This window comes from Pistacia vera, unplaced genomic scaffold, assembly GCF_008641045.1.
Source record: "Pistacia vera cultivar Batoury unplaced genomic scaffold, PisVer_v2 Contig656, whole genome shotgun sequence".
In the NCBI taxonomy this organism is placed as follows: Eukaryota; Viridiplantae; Streptophyta; class Magnoliopsida; order Sapindales; family Anacardiaceae; genus Pistacia; species Pistacia vera.
Genome location: NW_022196508.1, coordinates 1,202,596 through 1,221,492, shown reverse-complemented (window position 1 = coordinate 1,221,492; position 18,897 = coordinate 1,202,596). Strand labels below are relative to the sequence as shown.

The window sequence follows — 18,897 nt, the reverse complement described above, 5'->3', positions numbered from 1 at the left end:
AGAAGAAGAAATATACTTTCATCTTCTCTTATCTCTCATCACAACAGCCACAACCAAAAATGAAGAAAGTTGACCTTGTCTTCATCCCTAGACCAGGTGTAGGCCACCTAGTTCCCTATATTGAGTTTGCAAAGCGCTTGTAGGATTGAGATGATTTTTTCTCAGCGACTGTTCTTCTCATGGATTCTCCTTTTAGCCCCCCTCCTTCGGCTACACACACCAAATCACTGGCAGAATCTAATACTTCAATAAGGTTCATCAATCTTTCTCCTCCTGTTGACTATTGTCCTTCACAAGAGGTTCATATATCCCTTGAAAAGTTTATGACTGAGTATATAGATTGTCATAGAGCTTGTGTTAAAGAAGCTATTGTCAAGCATGTGCTTTCCAGTTCTAACTCAGCTCCACTTGCTGGATTGGTAGTTGATTTCTTTTGTACATCAATGATAGATGTGGGAAATGAACTTGGTGTTCCTTCTTATTTGTTCTCCCCTTCTAGCGCAGTTGTTGTTGGTCTCTTGCTGTACCTTCCAACTTGACATGATCGAGTTAGAAGAGAAATTGAAGAGTTTGATGGTGATTTGGTGATCCCTAGTTATGTTAATCCAGTTCCAAGCAGTGGTCTGCCTGACGTTTTGTTGAACAAGCATGGTGGCTACACTACATTTATGAACCATGGAAGAAGATTTAAGGAGACCAAAGGGATTATTGTCAACACATTTGAGGAGCTGGAATCTCATGCGGTTAAGTCTTTGAAGAATGATTTTGATCATATGCCACCTGTTTACATAGTTGGACCAATGATTGATCTCAAGAGTGAGAGTGAAAAGTTAGTTCTAGATGTGACAGAAAGAGATAAGATCTTGAAATGGCTTGATAATCAACCTAATTCATCAGTTGTTTTCTTGTGCTTTGGAAGCCAGGGGAGCTTTGGAGAAGAGCAAGCGAAACAAATTACAGTCAGATTGGAGCAAAGTGGGGTGAGGTTCTTGTGGTCTGTTGGATGATGGCTTGAAACACTGTCGTATTAGAACTTAATGGAACGACGTCGTTTTGATCCAAACTGAGAAAACAATCCTGAGCGTTGATGAAGAGAAGATCCAACGGCTGGAATTTTACCCTAATGTCAACCATATAAAAGCAGAGTTATTTTGGCATTTTGTATGCATTATTCATTTTGCAAATCTTTCTCTTCTTCGTTAAACACCATTTTGAGTCTGTTAGGGTTTCAATCTAGGTTGAGTGAATCTTGTAACTTGTTGATTGAGTGATTGGTTCAGGTCATTCTGGGTGTATTGTATACGTTGTTTATAGGGATTCGAAGGGTATAATCTCTAGGGTGAGTTACGGGCTGAATAAGGGTTATTGAGGGTTTTTTGTTGCTGTGTGTAATCTGTAATCTTGACAGTGATTTAGTGCAGCGAGCTCGTGTGTTTCCCGAGTTCAACGTGGACGTAGCTTGCTCAAATATAGAGCAAGTGAACCACAGTAAAATTCCGGTTGTTCTTGTGTGTGTGATTTGTGATTCTTGATTGTGATCTTTTGTTATTTGGTTGATTCTTGTGTGAGTGGTTATAACAGTGGTATCAGAGCCATTTCTTGCAGATTAGGGATTTTTTGTTTTTTACGAAAAATTAGGGTTTCATGAAATTAGGGTTTCGTAAAATTAGGATTTCTAGAAATTGGGGCTTTTCAAAACCGTGATTCCTTCTAGTCTCCAATAGGATCTAGGGAGTCAGATCTTGGCTAAGTTTAAAGGTATATAGGCTGGAAACCAGTAACTGCCTTAAAAACTGCCTGGTAGTAATTGGCAACTTCTGGTGTAACAATGCCGCGTACCTTCTTAGGTTTTTTTTTCTTTCTTACCATTATAGTATAATGAGTACTACTCGTATGGAGATCTCCCAATATGATGGGAAGATCGATTTTGGGAGTTGGAAGAAAAAGATGAAAGCATTGCTTTCTCACAACAAGGTTGCCACTGGGAGAAGACTTCGAAAAGTGGCCAGAGGAGAAGTTGAAAAAGAAAGAGGAGATGAATGAGAAGGCGTACAATCTGATAATCATGAATCTATCTGACAGCGTCCTCAGGAAGGTAGATGGAATTGAATCACCGATTGAACTCTAGGGTAAACTCACTACCTTCTATGCTTTGCAATCTGTCCCCAACCTAGCTTTTTTAAAGGGGGCTTTATTCTCTTATAAAATGGATAGTGGTAAGAGTATAGATGAAAACCTAGACGAGTTTCTGAAAATGACCTTGGTCCTAAAAGGGACAAACCAAGCTTTAGGAGAAACCAGCCTAGCCATGATTCTATTGAATTCCCTGATTGATGACTACCAGGTAGCCAAGAATGCCCTACAGTACTCGGGTACTGTACCAAATCTTGACCTAATAACAGCAGGACTTAGGGCCAGAGAATTAGAATTGAAAACCCAGAAACGAAATGGCACAAATCTGTTTGTTAAGAGTAGACCAGAACCTAGTTAAACTGGTAAAGGAAATCAGAATAATCAGGGGGCTAGAAATAAGAAAAAATGGAAGGGCAATAACAAGCATAGAGGAGAGTCTAGAAAATGCTTCTTTTGTAATAAAACTGGGCATATTAAAAAGAATTGTTTTGAGTGGATTAAAAAAAAAAAACAAGGGAATACTGAGAACAACCTAGCCACTACTAGAAACCTGGTAGAGGAATCTGAAGTACTTACTGTGTCAATGAATGACACTGGTGAAGAGTGGGTGCTAGACTCAGACTGTTCATTTCACATGAGTCCTAGGAGAGACTGGTTCCAGGAATTTGAAAATGTTGAAAATGAAACTGTTTACATGGGAAACTATAATGCATGTAGAGTAAGAGGGATAGGCACAGTGACTCTAAGGGCTGACACTGGAAAAATGGTAAAACTAACTAGGGTTAGGTACATACCAGAACTTAAAAGAAATTTGATATCCCTTGGCATCTTAGATGAATCAGGATGTTGTTATAAAGTAGAACATAGATGCTTGAGCATATATAGAGATAACAACATGATACTAAAAGGAGAGAAAAGAAATGGCCATTATATTCTTTGTGGGAACCATTCCCAAAACTGCTTTAATTCTGTGATTACTTCTACTAACTTGTCTAATATAGAAAAGTGGCACCTTAGATTAGGTCACATGAGTCAAAGAGGCATGAACATTCTGAAGCATAAAGGGCAGTTTGGTAAGGACAAGACTATACACCCCTCGAATTCTGTGAGAATTGTGTTTTAGGGAAACAACATAGAAATAGTTTCACCAAGGGTACACACCTAGCCACTAGTCCACTAGAATACATACACTCTGACCTTTGGGGACCTGGAAAAGTGAAATCTTATGGGGGAATAATTACTTTATGTCTCTGGTGGATGATTACAGTCGCAAGGTGTGGGTGTACCTACTGAAATCCAAAGATCAAGCTCTAGCTAGGTTTAAGGACTGGAAAACCCTAGTAGAGAACCAAATGGGAAAAAGGGTGAAGGTTCTTAGAACAGACAATGGGCTGGAATTCTATAACCAAGAATTTGACAAGTTTTGTTATGACCAAGGGGTTTTAAGACATAGGACAGTAACCTATACCCCACAACAGAATGGCATGGCATAACGAATGAATAGAACCCTCCTTGATAAAGTTAGGTGCTTGTTAATAACCTCTAAACTCCCTACCTCCTTTTGGGGAGAAGCCCTTACAATAGCAGCATACCTGGTAAATAGAAGTCCATCTACTGCAATAAACCTAAAGAGCCCTGAGGAAAGGTAGACTGGTAGAGTCCCAGCTCTAAGCCACCTAAGAGTTTTTGGGTGTGCAGCTTATGCACACACCACGGGAGGAAAATTGGAACCAAGGTCAACCAAGTGCATATTCTTGGGGTATCAAGAAGGGACCAAAGGTTATAGATTTTGGGATAGAGATTCTCCAGGGATTAGAATCATTGTGAGCAGAGATGTGGTATTCAATGAGGGAGTCTTTCCTTGTAAGGAAACTAGAACTAGAACTGACCCCATTACAAGTTCAGAGGATCTCTTCACCCAACCTGAAGTTACACCAATTGAGGTGGAGCTTCTTGCTCAAACTCAAACCAGCCAAGAAACTGAAGCTGTTATTGAACATGGAGGAGAAACTGGACAAACTAATCTAGAACATAAGGATGAGATAGAAACAATAGATGACACTAAGATTCAACCTGAAAACTTGCAAGACTACCAGCTTGCAAGAGACAAAACCAGAAGACAGGTAAGGGCACCCATAAGATATTCCTATGCTGATCTAATATATATTGCCCTCCTTACAGGTACTGAAGTACAAAGAAGAGAACCAAAAACCTATGAGGAAGCCATGCAGACAAAGGAAATGGACCAATGGAAGGCTGCTATGGAAGCTAAAATGAAGTCCTTGGAGGTGAACAAAACTTGGAAACTTGTACCAAATCCTAAGGACCAGAAACTCGTACAATGCAAGTGACTGTTCAAACTAAAGGAAGGTATCACTAAAAAGGATCCCCTCAGGTATAAGGCTAGACTAGTAGCCAAGGTTTCACCCAAAGAGAGGGAATAGACTTCAATGAAGTCTTTTCCCCAGTAGTTAAGTACAAAACCATAAGGCTTATGCTGTCCATAGTAGCCCACCAGGATCTAGAGCTTGAACAATTAGATGTTACAACTGCATTCCTGCATAGAGATCTTGAGGAAGAGATCTACATGAGCCAACCCTTAGGTTTCATAGATAAAAAGGCCCCCAACCATGTCTGCCTACTACTGAAATCTTTATATGGTCTAAAGCAATCTCCTAGGCAATGGTATAAGAGGTTTGACACCTTTATAGTAAGTATAGGATTCACTAGGAGTAAGTATGACAGTTGTTTCTATTTTGCTGTTTTGGATGATATACCTATTTACTTACTACTGTATGTAGATGACGTGTTATTAATAAGCAAATCAAAGCCTCTTATCTGTGTGTTAAAGAATAAACTGAATGCTGAATTTGAAATGAAAGACCTAGGGGATGCTAGGAAGATTTTAGGCATGCAAATTGATAGAAACAAAAGTAAATGCAAACTGAAAATTCACCAGTGCTCATACTTGCATAAGTTAGTAGAAAAATTTGGAATGTCAGGGACCAAAACTGTCTCAATTCCTTTAGCTAACCATTTCACATTAAGCAAGGCTCAATGCCCTAATACTGATGCTGAGTTAATTAAAATGGAGACCATACCCTATACAAATGTAATTGGATCCTTGATGTATGCTATGATTAGTACTAGGCCTGACTTATCATTTGTGATATCATTGCTGAGTAGATTTATGTCCAATCCTGGTATGGAACATTGGACAGCCCTAAAGTGGGTACTCAAATATGTTAATGGCTCTTTAAATGTGGGACTGGAATACTGTAAAAGATCTGCCTCACTTGAGCTAGTTGTTTTTGTAGACTCTGATTTTGCAGGTGACAGGGACACTAGGAAGTCAACCATTGCATATTACTTTACCTTGGGGGGCAACTACATTAGCTGGAAGTCACAATTACAGCCTATAGTTGCACTATCAACAACCGAGGCTAAATATGTGGTTGTAGCTGATGTATTTAAGTAGGCAATTTGGCTCGAAGGGATCCTGAGTGAAGCAAACCTATCTGAACTGAAGCCAACCATTTTTTTAGACAGTCAAAGTGCAATACACCTGAGTAAAAATCCAGTGTACCATGAGCGAACCAAACACATAGATGTTCGCTATCATTTTGTAAGAGATATGATCACTAGGGAGGAGATAGCTCTCAATAAGGTTCCTACTGAGCACAATCCAACAGACATGGGTACGAAGATTGTTACACTTGCTAAGTTCAAGCATTGCTTGAACCTGCTGTCCATTCAGTAAGCATGGGTAACAAAAGAACCATGAAAGACTCACTAAAGTCAAGCTACACTAGCACAGGGGCTGTTTTTCAACCCATCAAGGTGGAGATTGTTGGATGATGGCTTGAAACGTTGTCGTATTAGAACTTAAATGGATCGACATCGTTTTGATCCAAACTAAGAAAACAGTCCTGAGCGTTGATGAAGAGAAGATCCAACGGCTGGAATGTAACCCTAATGTCAACCATATAAAAGTAGAGTTATTTTGGCATTTTGTACGCATTATTCATTTTGCAAATCTCTCTCTTCTTCGTTAAACACCATTTTGAGTCTTTAGGGTTTTCAATCTAGGTTGAGTGAATCTTGTAACTTGTTGATTGAGTGACTGGGTCAGGTCATTCTAGGTGTATTGTATATGCTGTTTATAGGGATTCGAAGGGTGTAATCTCTAAGGTGAGTTACGGGTTGAAGAAGGGTTATTGAGGGTTTTGTGTTGCTTTATGTAATCTGTAATCTTGACAGTGATTTAGTGCAGCGAGCTCGTGTGTTTCCCGAGTTCAACGTGGACGTAGCTTGCTTAAATATAGAGCTAGTGAACCACGATAAAATTATGGTTGTTCTTGTGTGTGTGATTTGTGATTCTTGATTGTGATCTTTTGTTATTTGGTTGATTCTTGTGTGAGTGGTTATAACATGGTCAATACGGAAGCCACCACCAAAGGATAAAGTTAGAAGGCCTCATGATTACAAGAGTGATCATCTCCAGGAGGTTTTGCCAAATGGGTTCTTGGAAAGAACAAAGAAGATTGGTTTGGTTTGTGGATGGGCGCCACAAAAGGCAGTGTTGGCTCATAAATTAGCAAGGGGATTTGTGTCACATTGTGGGTGGAATTCAATATTGGAGAGCTTGTGGTTTGGTGCTCCAATTGTGACATGGCCTCTGTATGCTGAGCAACAGCTTAATGCATCCCAAATGGTGAGAGATTTGGGATTGGGTGTGGAGTTGAGATTGGATTATAGGATTATGAATGGTGAAGTTGTGGTTGCAGATGAGATAGCAAGAGCCATAAAATGTTTAATGGAGAGTGATAATGAGGTGAGGAAGAAGGTGAAAGAGAAGAGTGAAAAGAGTAGATTAGCAGTGATGGAGGGAGGATCTTCATATGCTGCATTTGGAGGCTTGATTGATGATATATTAAGAAATAAGGCCATGAAAGAAGCATATAGTTTTAGTTAATCATATTTAGTCCTTAATGATGTATGGATTTGTTCCATTTGCCTTCTTCCCCGTGACGAGGCAGATCCCCTAAGGCCCCAACATCATTATTGCATCTACTTTCTCTCTTTCAGTTTCACTATTCACTACCACCAGCAACAATGAAGAAAGTTGAGCTTGTTGTCATCCCTGCACTAGGAGTAGGCCACCTGGTTTCCACTATCGAGTTGGCAAAGCGCTTGTTACATCGAGATGATCGTTTCTCAGTCACTGTTCTTCTCATGGATTCTCCTGTTGGCAGCTCTCTTTCAGCTACATATATCAAATCACTTGCAGAGTCTTAATTCTTCAATAATGTTCATGGATTCTCCTTTCTACCAGGGGTTCATAACTAGTACTATCTCTTCACCTTACTGCGTAACAGTAAGAAAGTATGACTTTAATGATGTGAAATATCTCAAATAATTAAATGTGTAGCATCCAAGAAGTAACCATTACCATAAAATTAAGCACCAATAAAGAAAGCTGAACTATTCTTGTCACGAAGCCACCTAATTTTGACCCTCATGATGAAGTACTTCCCATTCCCTAAATCACTTGCATTCTCAAAATTAAACTAAGTGGTTTGAAATTGGATTTGTCTCAGGTCCCTAGATTAGTGGGTTGTTACATTAGCATGTTTAACATGATTTTATAGAAGACTTGATCTAGATTACATTTCTCACTCATCTGGAATAAACCCGAGAAAAGAAATATAGTTCAATCTTCACTCATCAGAACCACCACCAACAAAATGAAGAAAGCTGAGCTTCTATTCATCGCTCCACCAGTCACAAGCCACCTTGTTTACCAAATTGAGTTTGCAAAGCCATTGTTAGATCGAGATGATCGTTTCTCGGTGATCGTTCTTCTCATGCATTCGCCTTCTACTGTAGCTTTTCTTGGCCTACTGTTAAACCTTCCGGGTAGACATAAACAGGGAGGCAAAGAATTTGAAAAGTTTGATGTTGGTTTTGTACAGCCTAGCAGAGCTTTTCCTACATATTTGTTTGAATAAGCTTGCAACGCCCCAAATCCAATATAAAAAAATTGCATACCAGTTTGACACGATACTCAAATACCAAAAAACTAATCTCTAAAATTCTAATAAAATTATTAATCGCAAAGGAAACTTATTCTCCAAACCAAAACATTAAATATTCAAATCTTCAAGGTCTTACAAATCAAATAAGTCAAAATTTGGGTAGAGTTGTCAACTCGATATAGTAAAAATCATACATAATATAAGTTTGTATAACATTTAATATGCACAGGAATAAAAATATTAACAGAACTTCAGATATCAAGACAAATATATCATTTCATATAATTTTATTTTTACTTCAGAACTTACATAAAGTATTCACATCATTTATATATCAACATATTTTCATTTAGAATTCATGTCACATAGTGTGACCTATATTCCCACTGGTCGGGTTTAGGGGTGAAAACCGAGCGGCTTGGCTCGGCTTTGGCTCGAATTCGACTTGGCATTAGTCAAGTCAAGTTCGAGTTTGAATATCTCGATTAATCCCATGAGTTGAATTCGATCACTGTACAAAAAACACGATTAAAACTCGAACTCAGTACTATAGCAATCGAGTCGAGTTCGATTACTTAGATAAAAGAACATACATTCCAAAGAACTTGGTAAAGAAGTAAAACCTGTATGAGAAATATTCAGACGCTCACAATTCCCAACTTGAGTTTGATCCTAGCCAGTGTAGCTTGCATTAACAAACAACTGACTCAAATTTGTTGTGACATGAGCAGTGGCTCTTGAGCTGATGCACCGAACTGGTTCTCTGACTGTAGCTGGAGTAGTTGTTGCATAATTATTAGAAACATTATGAGTAGACAAAGAGGCTTAAATTGAGGAATTATAACCTTGAGCCGGAGAAACTTGGTGTGAAATCATAGCTGGTGAGACATTGCATGCTTGAAGGGCAGGTGGGCCAGACCCAAAACGGGTCGATCTAAATGGGGCCAAAATACTGGACCCACCCGCTACCCTATGGGGTTACGGTGGACTCACGGTTACCCATACTGTTCATTTCAGTTTTCAATTTTTGCAATCACACCCCCACAGTTTCTGCAATTATTATATTTTACAGTTACACCCCCACAATCAACTACTCCAAATTCAATTCAATTCACCACAAAAGTTCAATTTAATTCAATTCAATTCACCACAAAAATTCACCAAATTGAATTATTAATTGATTTGAATGAGTGATAAGTAAAAGATATTTTCTCACTTCTTTAATTTTAAGTGAGCTCAAACATTTTTCACTTTCTTTTGTTGCAAATTGCAATGGATGTAAAATAATAAAGCATTTAAAATATAAAATCACTTGTAATTGACCTCAAACATGTATTTAAATATATTTATTACTGAATGAAAAGTTGATAAGATTAAGAGTATATTATTAGCTGCATTAGCTCATTTCATACAAGTTTGGTATTATAAATACATTACATTAAATAATAAAACCAACAACAGCCTTTGGACAGGCCAAGCAAAACCAACAACACAACCCAAGAGCAGCAGCTGAAAAAACCCAGACGCAGCACCTCAAAAACACCATGGGGAGGCCAGAAACAGTCTTCACACAACCACAAACCAGCTCACAGACCGCAGCAAACAAGACACCAGAACAGCCAGCAAAGAAACCACCCACCAAGGCCTTACGCCAGCAAAAAACAGAACAAACAGCCAGGAAAAAACTACCAAAAACCCAACAGCCCAGAAGAAGAGCCTACAGCAGGCAAGATCACCCAAAAAACCCACTATACCAACAAACAACATGGGGCAAGGACAGCAGCCAAAAAACGCCGAACTCAAAAGACCACAATACTCCAAAAACTGCCTCCTACTGCTAGGAAAGGAACCCACAACATCCCAAGGCAAACACAAACAAACAGACACCCAGAGAACATGCACAACACAACTGAGCGCCCAACCAACCAAAAACCAACGGAGAGGAAATCAAAGCCAAAGAGATCCTCTTGAAAAAATAAATTAATGAAGAAGCAGTGAAAGTGAGATTTAGATTAAGTAATCAGGTGGAGCCGGTAGGACATGATTGCAATTTGGGGTCTTAATCCTTAATTAGAATAAAAACAATATTGTAATAACCAACACACAGACCCAGTCTCCCCATAAGGTTGAAGAAAATGTCAATCATTACCTTTCTTGAATCATAATCTCGGACGGANATATTTGGGTGAAGGACGGGCGTCCATTATTAGTGGACGGCCGTCCAACATTAATGGATAGCCGTCCATAATGGATGGACGGCCGTCCCTAAGCTTTTACAAATTTTTTTTTTATTTTAATAGGGACGGGCGTCCATATTATATGGACGCCCGTCCATATTTGTGGACGGGCGTCCAAAATGGTTGGACGGCCGTCCATAATGGATGGACGGCCGTCCCTAAACTTTTACAATTTTTTTTATATTATTTTAATAGGGACGGGCGTCCATATTTGATGGACGGGCGTCCATATGAGTGAACGGCCGTCCAAATTTGATGGACGGCCGTTCACTAGAAAAAAATTATAAATAAATGGGAGAAGGCATTCCACGTCGGCCGGTACAAAAATTCGGTGTAAGAAATTCGGTGTCCGTAGTGTTGTTGTTTTAATAAAAAAAAATTCTAAACAAAAACCCATTCTTCTTCGTCTTCATTCCCCATCTCCTCTCTTTTTCTTCGTCTTCATTCCCTAAGTGTTTATGTTGCTCTTGTCCGAAATCACGCTGTTGTAGAAAGATCTCATGCAGCAGAGACCGTTGTGTCTGTGGGTTTCCTACATGCCCGGATTGCTCTTGTTGCCCATCTCCTCTCTTAGATGGGGAATGAAGACGAAAAAGAATGGGTTTTTGTTTGGAATACAGACACTGAGCCTTGTTGACTAATGGCTCTCACACTGCTTCTGAATTTGGAAAAAGAAAATTGATAAGTCTAATTATATGGCCCATTTCCGCATCTAAATTTCTGCATTCACTCAAAGTGAGCAAAAAAAAATTGGACAGTAAAAGCATTGAAAACAAAACAAAACAAAATAAAATAAAAAAAACTCATAATGTAGTATATTATAATCAGAATGGCATGGTGACAGTTGAAAGTTCCTTATGATATGCTAGAAGAATAGACAACATGGATTACAAGTGCAGCAGATCTTTTTACAACTGCAACAAAGGCGTAACGTTGAACATTTTGGGAACTTAGGGCATGCGCATTTCCATTGGCAAAAAGAGCAATCTAGGCAACATGAGCAATCCGGTAAACATGAGCAACTTGAGCAACAGGACCAGTCCGGGCAACAAGAGGAGCACTTCGGGCGACATGAACAGTCTGGGCAACACGAGGAGCACTTCGGGCGACATGAACAGTCTGGGCAACAAGATGAGCACTTCGGGTAACATGCACGGTCTGGGCAACACGAGGAGCACTTTGGGTGGCATGAGCAGTCCGGGAACCAAGAGGAGCAGTCTGGGCAACAAGAGGAGCAGTTTGGACAACAAGAAGAGCAGTTTGGGCAACAAGAGGAGCAGCTTGGGCAACAAGAGCAATCCGGGCACGTAGGAAACCCACAGACACAACAGTCTCTGCTGCATGAGGTCTTTCTACAACAGCGTGATTTCAGACAAGAGTAACATAAACACTTAAGGGAATGAAGACGAAGAAAAAGCAGAGGAGATGGGGAATGAAGACGAAGAAGAATGCGTTTTTGTTTAGAATTTTTTTTTTATTAAAAGTATGGACGGGCCGTCCAAATGTAAGAGATGAATGGACGCTGTCCAAAATTTATGGACAGTCGTCCCAAAGTTTTTTTAAGTTTTTTTTTTATATTTGGGTCAAGGATGGGGCGTCCATTATTTGTGGGTGTCTGTCTAAAAGTAATGGACGGTCTATCCATAATAGATGGACGGTCGTCCCTAATATTTTATAAATTTTTTTATTATATTTTATTTATAGAAGGACGTCTTTTAAATGGGGATGCCCATCCCTAGTATATGAAACCTCGTCCATATAATATGGATGGGAGTTCATGTGAGTGAACGGTCTTCTATATTTGATGGACGACCGTTCACTAGAAAAAAATTGATAGAAAAATTAGGCGTTTGGTACATGTAGGCCGGTACATATTTTCGGTGTAAATTTTTCGGTGTCCGTAGCTTTGTTGTTGTTGTTTTTATTGTTCCTATTTGATTAAATTGTCCTGAAATGACGTTTATGCCCCTAGACCGTCTAATACCCTTGCTAACCTCCATTATCTGATAGGGGTAACAGTACCACGTTCCAAAAATACTGGATTAAAAGAGTATATCTTCAACAATTATAGATGAATATGGTATTGTCCCGAGAAACTAGTAATATGTTGTTTGGGTTTAGGCAGGTTTTATGTTTTACAAATACAACCCCTTCTTCAACTTCAATGCTTCTTCGCCAACACCTTACAACTCTCACTCGCCAATGTCGCCATCTCTCCACTTCCTCTTCATCCACCAAAATCCCACTTCTCTACACGCACACAAATGATAACCAAAACGACGCTGTCACTCTCCAACTCCTCTCGTGGGGGAGAGGCGCTTCAGGCCAGTTGGGCGGTGGCATTGAAGAAGTGAGACTCTACCCAGCCCCAGTTGCAAACCTCTGTCTTTCTCTACCCTTTACCATCTCCCAAACTACCGATCGACTTGTTCAGAAAGATTCTGAAGTGGTTTCGGGTTCTAGTTTGAATATTTCATGTGGGTTGTTTCATAGTGGGTTGGTTGTGGATGGAAAGCTGTGGGTTTGGGGGAAAGGAGATGGTGGGAGACTTGGTTTTGGGCATGAAAATTCTGTTTTTGTGCTTAGTTTGAACCCTTATTTGGGTGATGATCCTGTTCAGTGTGTTGCTCTTGGTGGAGTTCATTCTGTTGCTTTGACTTCACTTGGGAAGATTTTCACTTGGTCAGTGAGCAATTAACAACTCTACATTCATTATTTGTTCATTGATTGAGTGTTTGTTTGGTGTGAAGGTTTAAACATCGGTTGCTTAGGCATAAATTAGCAAGCTTATTGAGTTATTAGAAGTGTATGTATGGTTGAGTAATCATAGGTTAAAAAGGGCTTTTTTAGAAGTAAATTAGCAAAAAGGCATACAAAAGCAATCACTTTTATTTATGATTTGCAACAAGATGTTGTTTTGTTTGGAGTCCATAGAAATTATTGATCTTAAATTTGGGGTGATGAATCTTGCAGGGGTAATTGTGATACTCTAACCCAAAAATTTTTGGGTATGGTAATTTAATATTTTTAAAAGAGCTTATTGGAGAAGTTAGTTGACATGACATAGCACTCTCCTTGAATTGCAACCAAAGGACTAATAAAACAGAAAGCAAAAGAGCTTTTATCAATTTATGGAATCGGATTTGATCAACAGAGCATTTTTCCTTTCTTATTTAGTAAAATGGAGATGCTGAAGCAACTAAGTGTTGTTATTCAAGATTTAGAATATAACTACGTCAGTTTAACTGGTTGGCCTGATAATTAATGATGTGCTTGTGCTTGATTGGATAAATATCAGGAGAAGAGAGTTGTGTGCACATATTCATCACATTGTTGTGTTCACTAATGTGTTTTTAGCCTGAAAATACAATGGCTCTATCATTAAAAGTTTGCAGGGGTTATGGTGGTTTTGGTGCACTTGGACATTCTGTCTATCATAGAGAGTTGTTTCCTAGATTGGTGGAAGGTTCTTGGAATGGGAAAATACAGCACATCGCAACCAGTGGGACACATACGGCTGCAATAACCGAATCAGGTTGTTCTTCTTAACTGACACTGTTTTTTGTATGGAAATTTCTTTACATGTATATACTATTGGGTTTGCATTTTAGATATAGGCTGCTTAGCCTGGACTAAATTTATATGAGTTTTGATTTGCGACCTTCGGAAACAGCCCTCTTGAACTCATAATGTGGAAAACATATCAATCTAGTACTGCAGAACAAATTGAATGGAACATATTTCAAATGTCTGTAGGTTTATGTATTCATGCATTTATGGGTTTCTAGTTGTTCTTTATGAGAAGATGATTCATATTGCCTTCATATTTGTTACAGAAAGAATAAAGAAAGAGGGTTGTCAAATATCTTAATCCATCCATTATTGAATATAGGGGAACTTTACACGTGGGGTCGAGATGAAGGAGATGGAAGACTAGGCCTTGGTCCTGGTCGAGGCCCTAATGAGGGAGGAGGATTTAGTATCCCTTCTAAGGTCAAAGCATTACCTGTATCTGTGGCTGTTGTTTCTTGTGGTGGCTTTTTTACAACAGTGCTGACAGAGGAAGGGCAACTTTGGAATTGGGGAGGTAAAGATATCAACTCTTTTGTCTTTTTTGCTCTCCCTATCTCTACCCAATTGCAGTTTAGTTACTTTCAGTATAGTTACAGATAAATGGAATAGTTGCACAATTCTGGATATCACTCTCTTAAGTTTTCAACTTTGATGAAATTCCATTTATCTCTGCTTGTGTAACATTACAATGACATCATATTATACATTGTCTTGTGTTCTGCTCAGCAAGTTCTAACTATGAGCTTGGAAGAGGTGATAAGGTTGGTGGTTGGAGACCCAAGCCAATTCCTAGCCTTGAAGGTGTTCGTATCATTCAGATAGCAAGTGGTGGCTATCGCTCCCTTGCATTAACTGGTAAAATAATTGCTTAAATTCACGATTGCCACGACAACCTTATTAAATCCATTCCTCACTTGTCACCCTCTCCTTCCTATTCTAGGCTGTATACTAATATTGTTTTTCATTTTTTATGTATAATTTCAGATGAAGGCAAAGTTCTTTCTTGGGGATATGGTGGACATGGTCAGTTGGGTCATTCTTCAACTGAAAATCAGAAAGTACCTGTGGTGATCGAGGCTTTAGCCTATGAGCGTGTAGTCTACATCGCTTGTGGGGGCTCATCCTCAGCAGCCATAACAGGTAAGAAGAGTTAAATGGTCCTTGATATTTCCATCACCCTTCAATCCTACAATCTTCCAAAGTATCTATATTTATCCGATCTCATAATAGCACAGAAATGAGGTTTGAGGATATCTTTTAGTATTCAACTAAGTTGAAAGATACTTAAATTTAATAAAATCAAATATTTGGATATCATTATAGAACAATAATTTTATATGCAAATCAAATAAATAAAATTCATGATTATATATTTGTTTTTACCATATTGTTTGATAATTTGCTATATATTCAGATAAAGGGAAGTTGTACATGTGGGGAAATGCCAAAGATTCTCAATTGGGAGTTCCTGGGTTGCCATAGGTACAACTGTGTCCTGTTGAAGTCAAGTTTCTAATGGAGGATGATGGATTGGGATCCCACAAGGTGTTATCTGTTGCAGTTGGTGCATCTCATGCCATGTGTTTGGTTTCAAGGTCATGTTGTTAAAGATGGTCTACTAATCGAAAGGTTTTCTCAACTCATATAGAAACGACCAACAAGTATGTATCGTCTAACAGCTCAAACAGAGGCTAGAACAGATGTGTAGAATCTGAGGATAGGATAAGTTCTTTAAGTTACTAAAATATTGCCAAAGCATTTAAGAGGTGAATTCAGGTTGCTAACTAGTTAGTCAATAAGTGGAGCTTCACCTTGACAATTGCTGACTCATAACTGGTTTTGTTTGAATCCCTTTAATGAATTAAATTATCTGGAAAGACTAGAGAATTTTGACATTATATGCTCTTGTCACAAATGCAAGTTACCTTCATAATCTCATGTAATGCCTGTTGTTCCCTCTTGTTGTATGCATCATCTCATTACATATTAGTTTATTGACATTCCTTTTTGTTGAAAGTTTATTGCAAACATGACTACTTTTTCCTTTTAATGTTGATCATATTGCTCAGTTGCTTTTATCTGAAATCGGCATGAGAAAGATCTGCGATGAAATTTTTATAAGAAAGCATGCAAATAAATTATGTTTGCTCAGGTGCATTTGATGCTCTGCTACGAATATCCATTGGTTTTGTTGTATGATCTTTGATGCTCTGGAACTGTGGACAATATTATAAAATGATAAATTTAAAGTTGGGTATATTTTCGGGAAAAAATATAGAATATCACAAGATATCATGTCAATCATGTCACAAGTCCATGTATATACGTTGTGTGAGAAATTTTTTTCTTTACCATCCATTTTTATAATCACTGAGATCGGTAATTAAACTAAATATCTATGTAGTATGCATATATTGATTTGTGATATCATTAATGCGGTATCCCATTGTAACATAAACTTTTTCGTTCTTGAAGAAGTTAGGGTAGAATTCGCCTCAATGTTGGCAGATCTCATAGAAGTTAAGCCAGCTAAATAGACTATCACATTGCTGGAGAACATCAATTCACACAAAACTTATGTGATTTAAACTTTTTGTCTCCTCATCTCTCTTAACTAGAATTATATAAATATTGAGCGAATTTATGATACAACAACTCACATATACCGCATGATCATCCAAGAAGTAAATATTTCATGTCATTTATGCACATCATAAATTCAGTAATTTGTTATACAGATGATGTGATACGACTCATATTCTAAGATTTTTCAACCAGCTATTCTTACAAAATTCTCTGGTACAATCAAGAAAGCTTAAAGCAAGAGAAAATATAACCAAGAAAGAGTTATCACCAGAAAAACCAGAAGCAAAAACGAGTTCCAACTGCTGATTTTGCAAAGCGGCTGTTGGATCGAGGTGGTCGGTTCTCAATCACAGTTCTTGTCATCATGAAAACAATTGATGGCTCTTCTGATCACACTTGATCACTTCCAGCTTTTGATACTCAAATAAGGTTCATTAATCTTCCTTATGTAGACCCTCCTTCACTGGAAAAATCTAAAGTTTCCAGCGAAAAACTTGTGACTGATCATAGAGGGAGTTACAAACCTCATGTTAAAGAAGCGATTATTAAGAACGTTCTTTCAAACACTAACTCAGCTCCACTTGCTGGGTTGGTGTTTGATATGTTTTGTTCATCAATTGTAGATGTGGGAAATGAACTTGGTGTTTCTTCTTATTTGTTCTTCACTTGTAATGCAGATTTTCTTGGTCTCATGTTGTACCTTCCAGGTCGAGATGATGAAGTTGAAAAGAGTTTGAAGAGTTTGATTCTGATTATATAATTCCTGGTTATGTTAATCCAATTCCTAGCTGAATTTTTCCTTTGTTTTTGTTTAACAAGTATGGTGGTTATGATACATTTGTGAAGCATGGAAGAAGATTCAAGGAGACCAAAGGGATTATTGTCAACAATTACACAGAGCTAGAGGCTCATGCTGTTAAGTGTTTGTTGAATGATTTTGAAGACGATAATTTACATCATGTTTACACAGTTGGGCCGCTTATTTATGTGAAGGGGGAGAGTGTTATGTTTCGGTGATGATTGAGAAAGAGATGAGATCATGGAATGGCTTGATGATCAACCTGATTCATCGGTTGTTTTCTTGTGCTTTTGAGGCCTGGGGAGCTTTGATGAAGAGCAAGTGAAAGAAATAGCACTCGGGCTGGAGCAATGTGGTGACAGATTCTTGTGGTCTTTACGCAAGCCGCCACCAAAGGATAAATTTGAAGGGCCTAGTGATTACAAAGGTGATCTCCAGGAAGTATTGCCAAAGGTGAGAAAACAAATAAGACTGGTTTGGTATATGGATGGACACCACAAAAGGAAGTGTTGGCTCATAAATCAGTAGGAGCATTTGTTTCACATTGTGGGTGGAATTCAATCTTGGAAAGCTTGTGGTTTGGTGTTCCAACTGTGACATGGCCTATGTATGTTGAGCAACAGATTAATGCATTTCAAATGGTGAGAGAATTGGGATTGGGCGTGGAGTTGAGATTGCATTATAGGATCATAAATGGGGAAGTTGTGGTTGCAGATGAGATAGCAAGAGCTATCAAATGTGTGATGGAGAGTGATAATGAGGTGAGGAAGAAGGTTAAAGAGAAGAGTGAAAAGAGCAGATTAGCAGTAATGGAGGGTGGATCTTCATATGCTGCACTTGGAGACTTGATTGATGATATATTAAGAAATAAAGCCATGAAAGAAGCATGTAGTTAATCATATTTACTCCCTGATGATGTATGGATTTGTTCCATTTGCCTTGAGAGTTTTATGTTGAAAGTTCATCTTGAATCTTTTTGTTTACTATTGGTATTTTACTCCATTTAAGATTTCTCATAGGTTTATGTTCAGTTGATTTCAACTCGCATCATAAGTATGTGACTTCAAATCACAACAACGTATTTCATTCAAGCAAAACAGGGATAAGGATATAATCTTGATTCTTTTCCCCCCTCCAAGCAGCTCACTATCCGCAACATTTGAAGCGTCCAAGCAACACCAAGCCAAGCCCCACCCACCCCTTCTTCTTCCCCGGGGTGAGACAGAGCCCCCTAACAATAAAGCCAAAAAAAAGAAAAAGTATTCTTCTACTTTCTCTCTTTCAGTTTCACTAATCATACCACCACCAACAATGAAGAAAGCTGAATTTGCTGGCATCCCTGCACCAGGAGTAGGCCACCTGGTTTCCAATATCGAGTTTGCAAAGCGTTTGTTACATAGAGATGATCGTTTCTAAGTCACTGTTCTTCTCATGGATTCTCCTGTTGGCAGCTCTCTTTTAGCTGCATACATCAAACCACTTGCAGAGTCTTAATTCTTCAATAAGATTTATCAGTCTTCCTCTTCCTCCA

At 38.6% G+C, this 18,897-nt stretch overlaps 2 protein-coding genes and 1 pseudogene across 2 annotated transcripts; all 3 read left to right on the top strand.

The window, feature by feature from the left end:
* The first annotated feature begins 294 nt into the window (after window positions 1–294).
* Window positions 295–7,348, top strand: LOC116112043 (annotated as a pseudogene).
* Window positions 7,349–14,097: 6,749 nt separating this feature from the next.
* Window positions 14,098–15,847, top strand: LOC116112130 (RCC1 domain-containing protein RUG3, mitochondrial-like). The gene is made up of 5 exons (XM_031398314.1): window positions 14,098–14,164; window positions 14,301–14,495; window positions 14,708–14,836; window positions 14,966–15,121; window positions 15,396–15,847. Exons 1-5 carry the CDS (start codon window positions 14,098–14,100, stop codon window positions 15,461–15,463), a joined length of 615 nt encoding a protein of 204 aa, XP_031254174.1. The 3' UTR covers window positions 15,464–15,847.
* Window positions 15,497–18,368, top strand: LOC116112129 (flavonol 3-O-glucosyltransferase UGT71C4-like). The gene is made up of 4 exons (XM_031398313.1): window positions 15,497–15,581; window positions 17,020–17,288; window positions 17,387–17,567; window positions 17,805–18,368. Exons 1-4 carry the CDS (start codon window positions 15,497–15,499, stop codon window positions 18,260–18,262), a joined length of 993 nt encoding a protein of 330 aa, XP_031254173.1. The 3' UTR covers window positions 18,263–18,368.
* The last annotated feature ends 529 nt before the right edge of the window (window positions 18,369–18,897 follow it).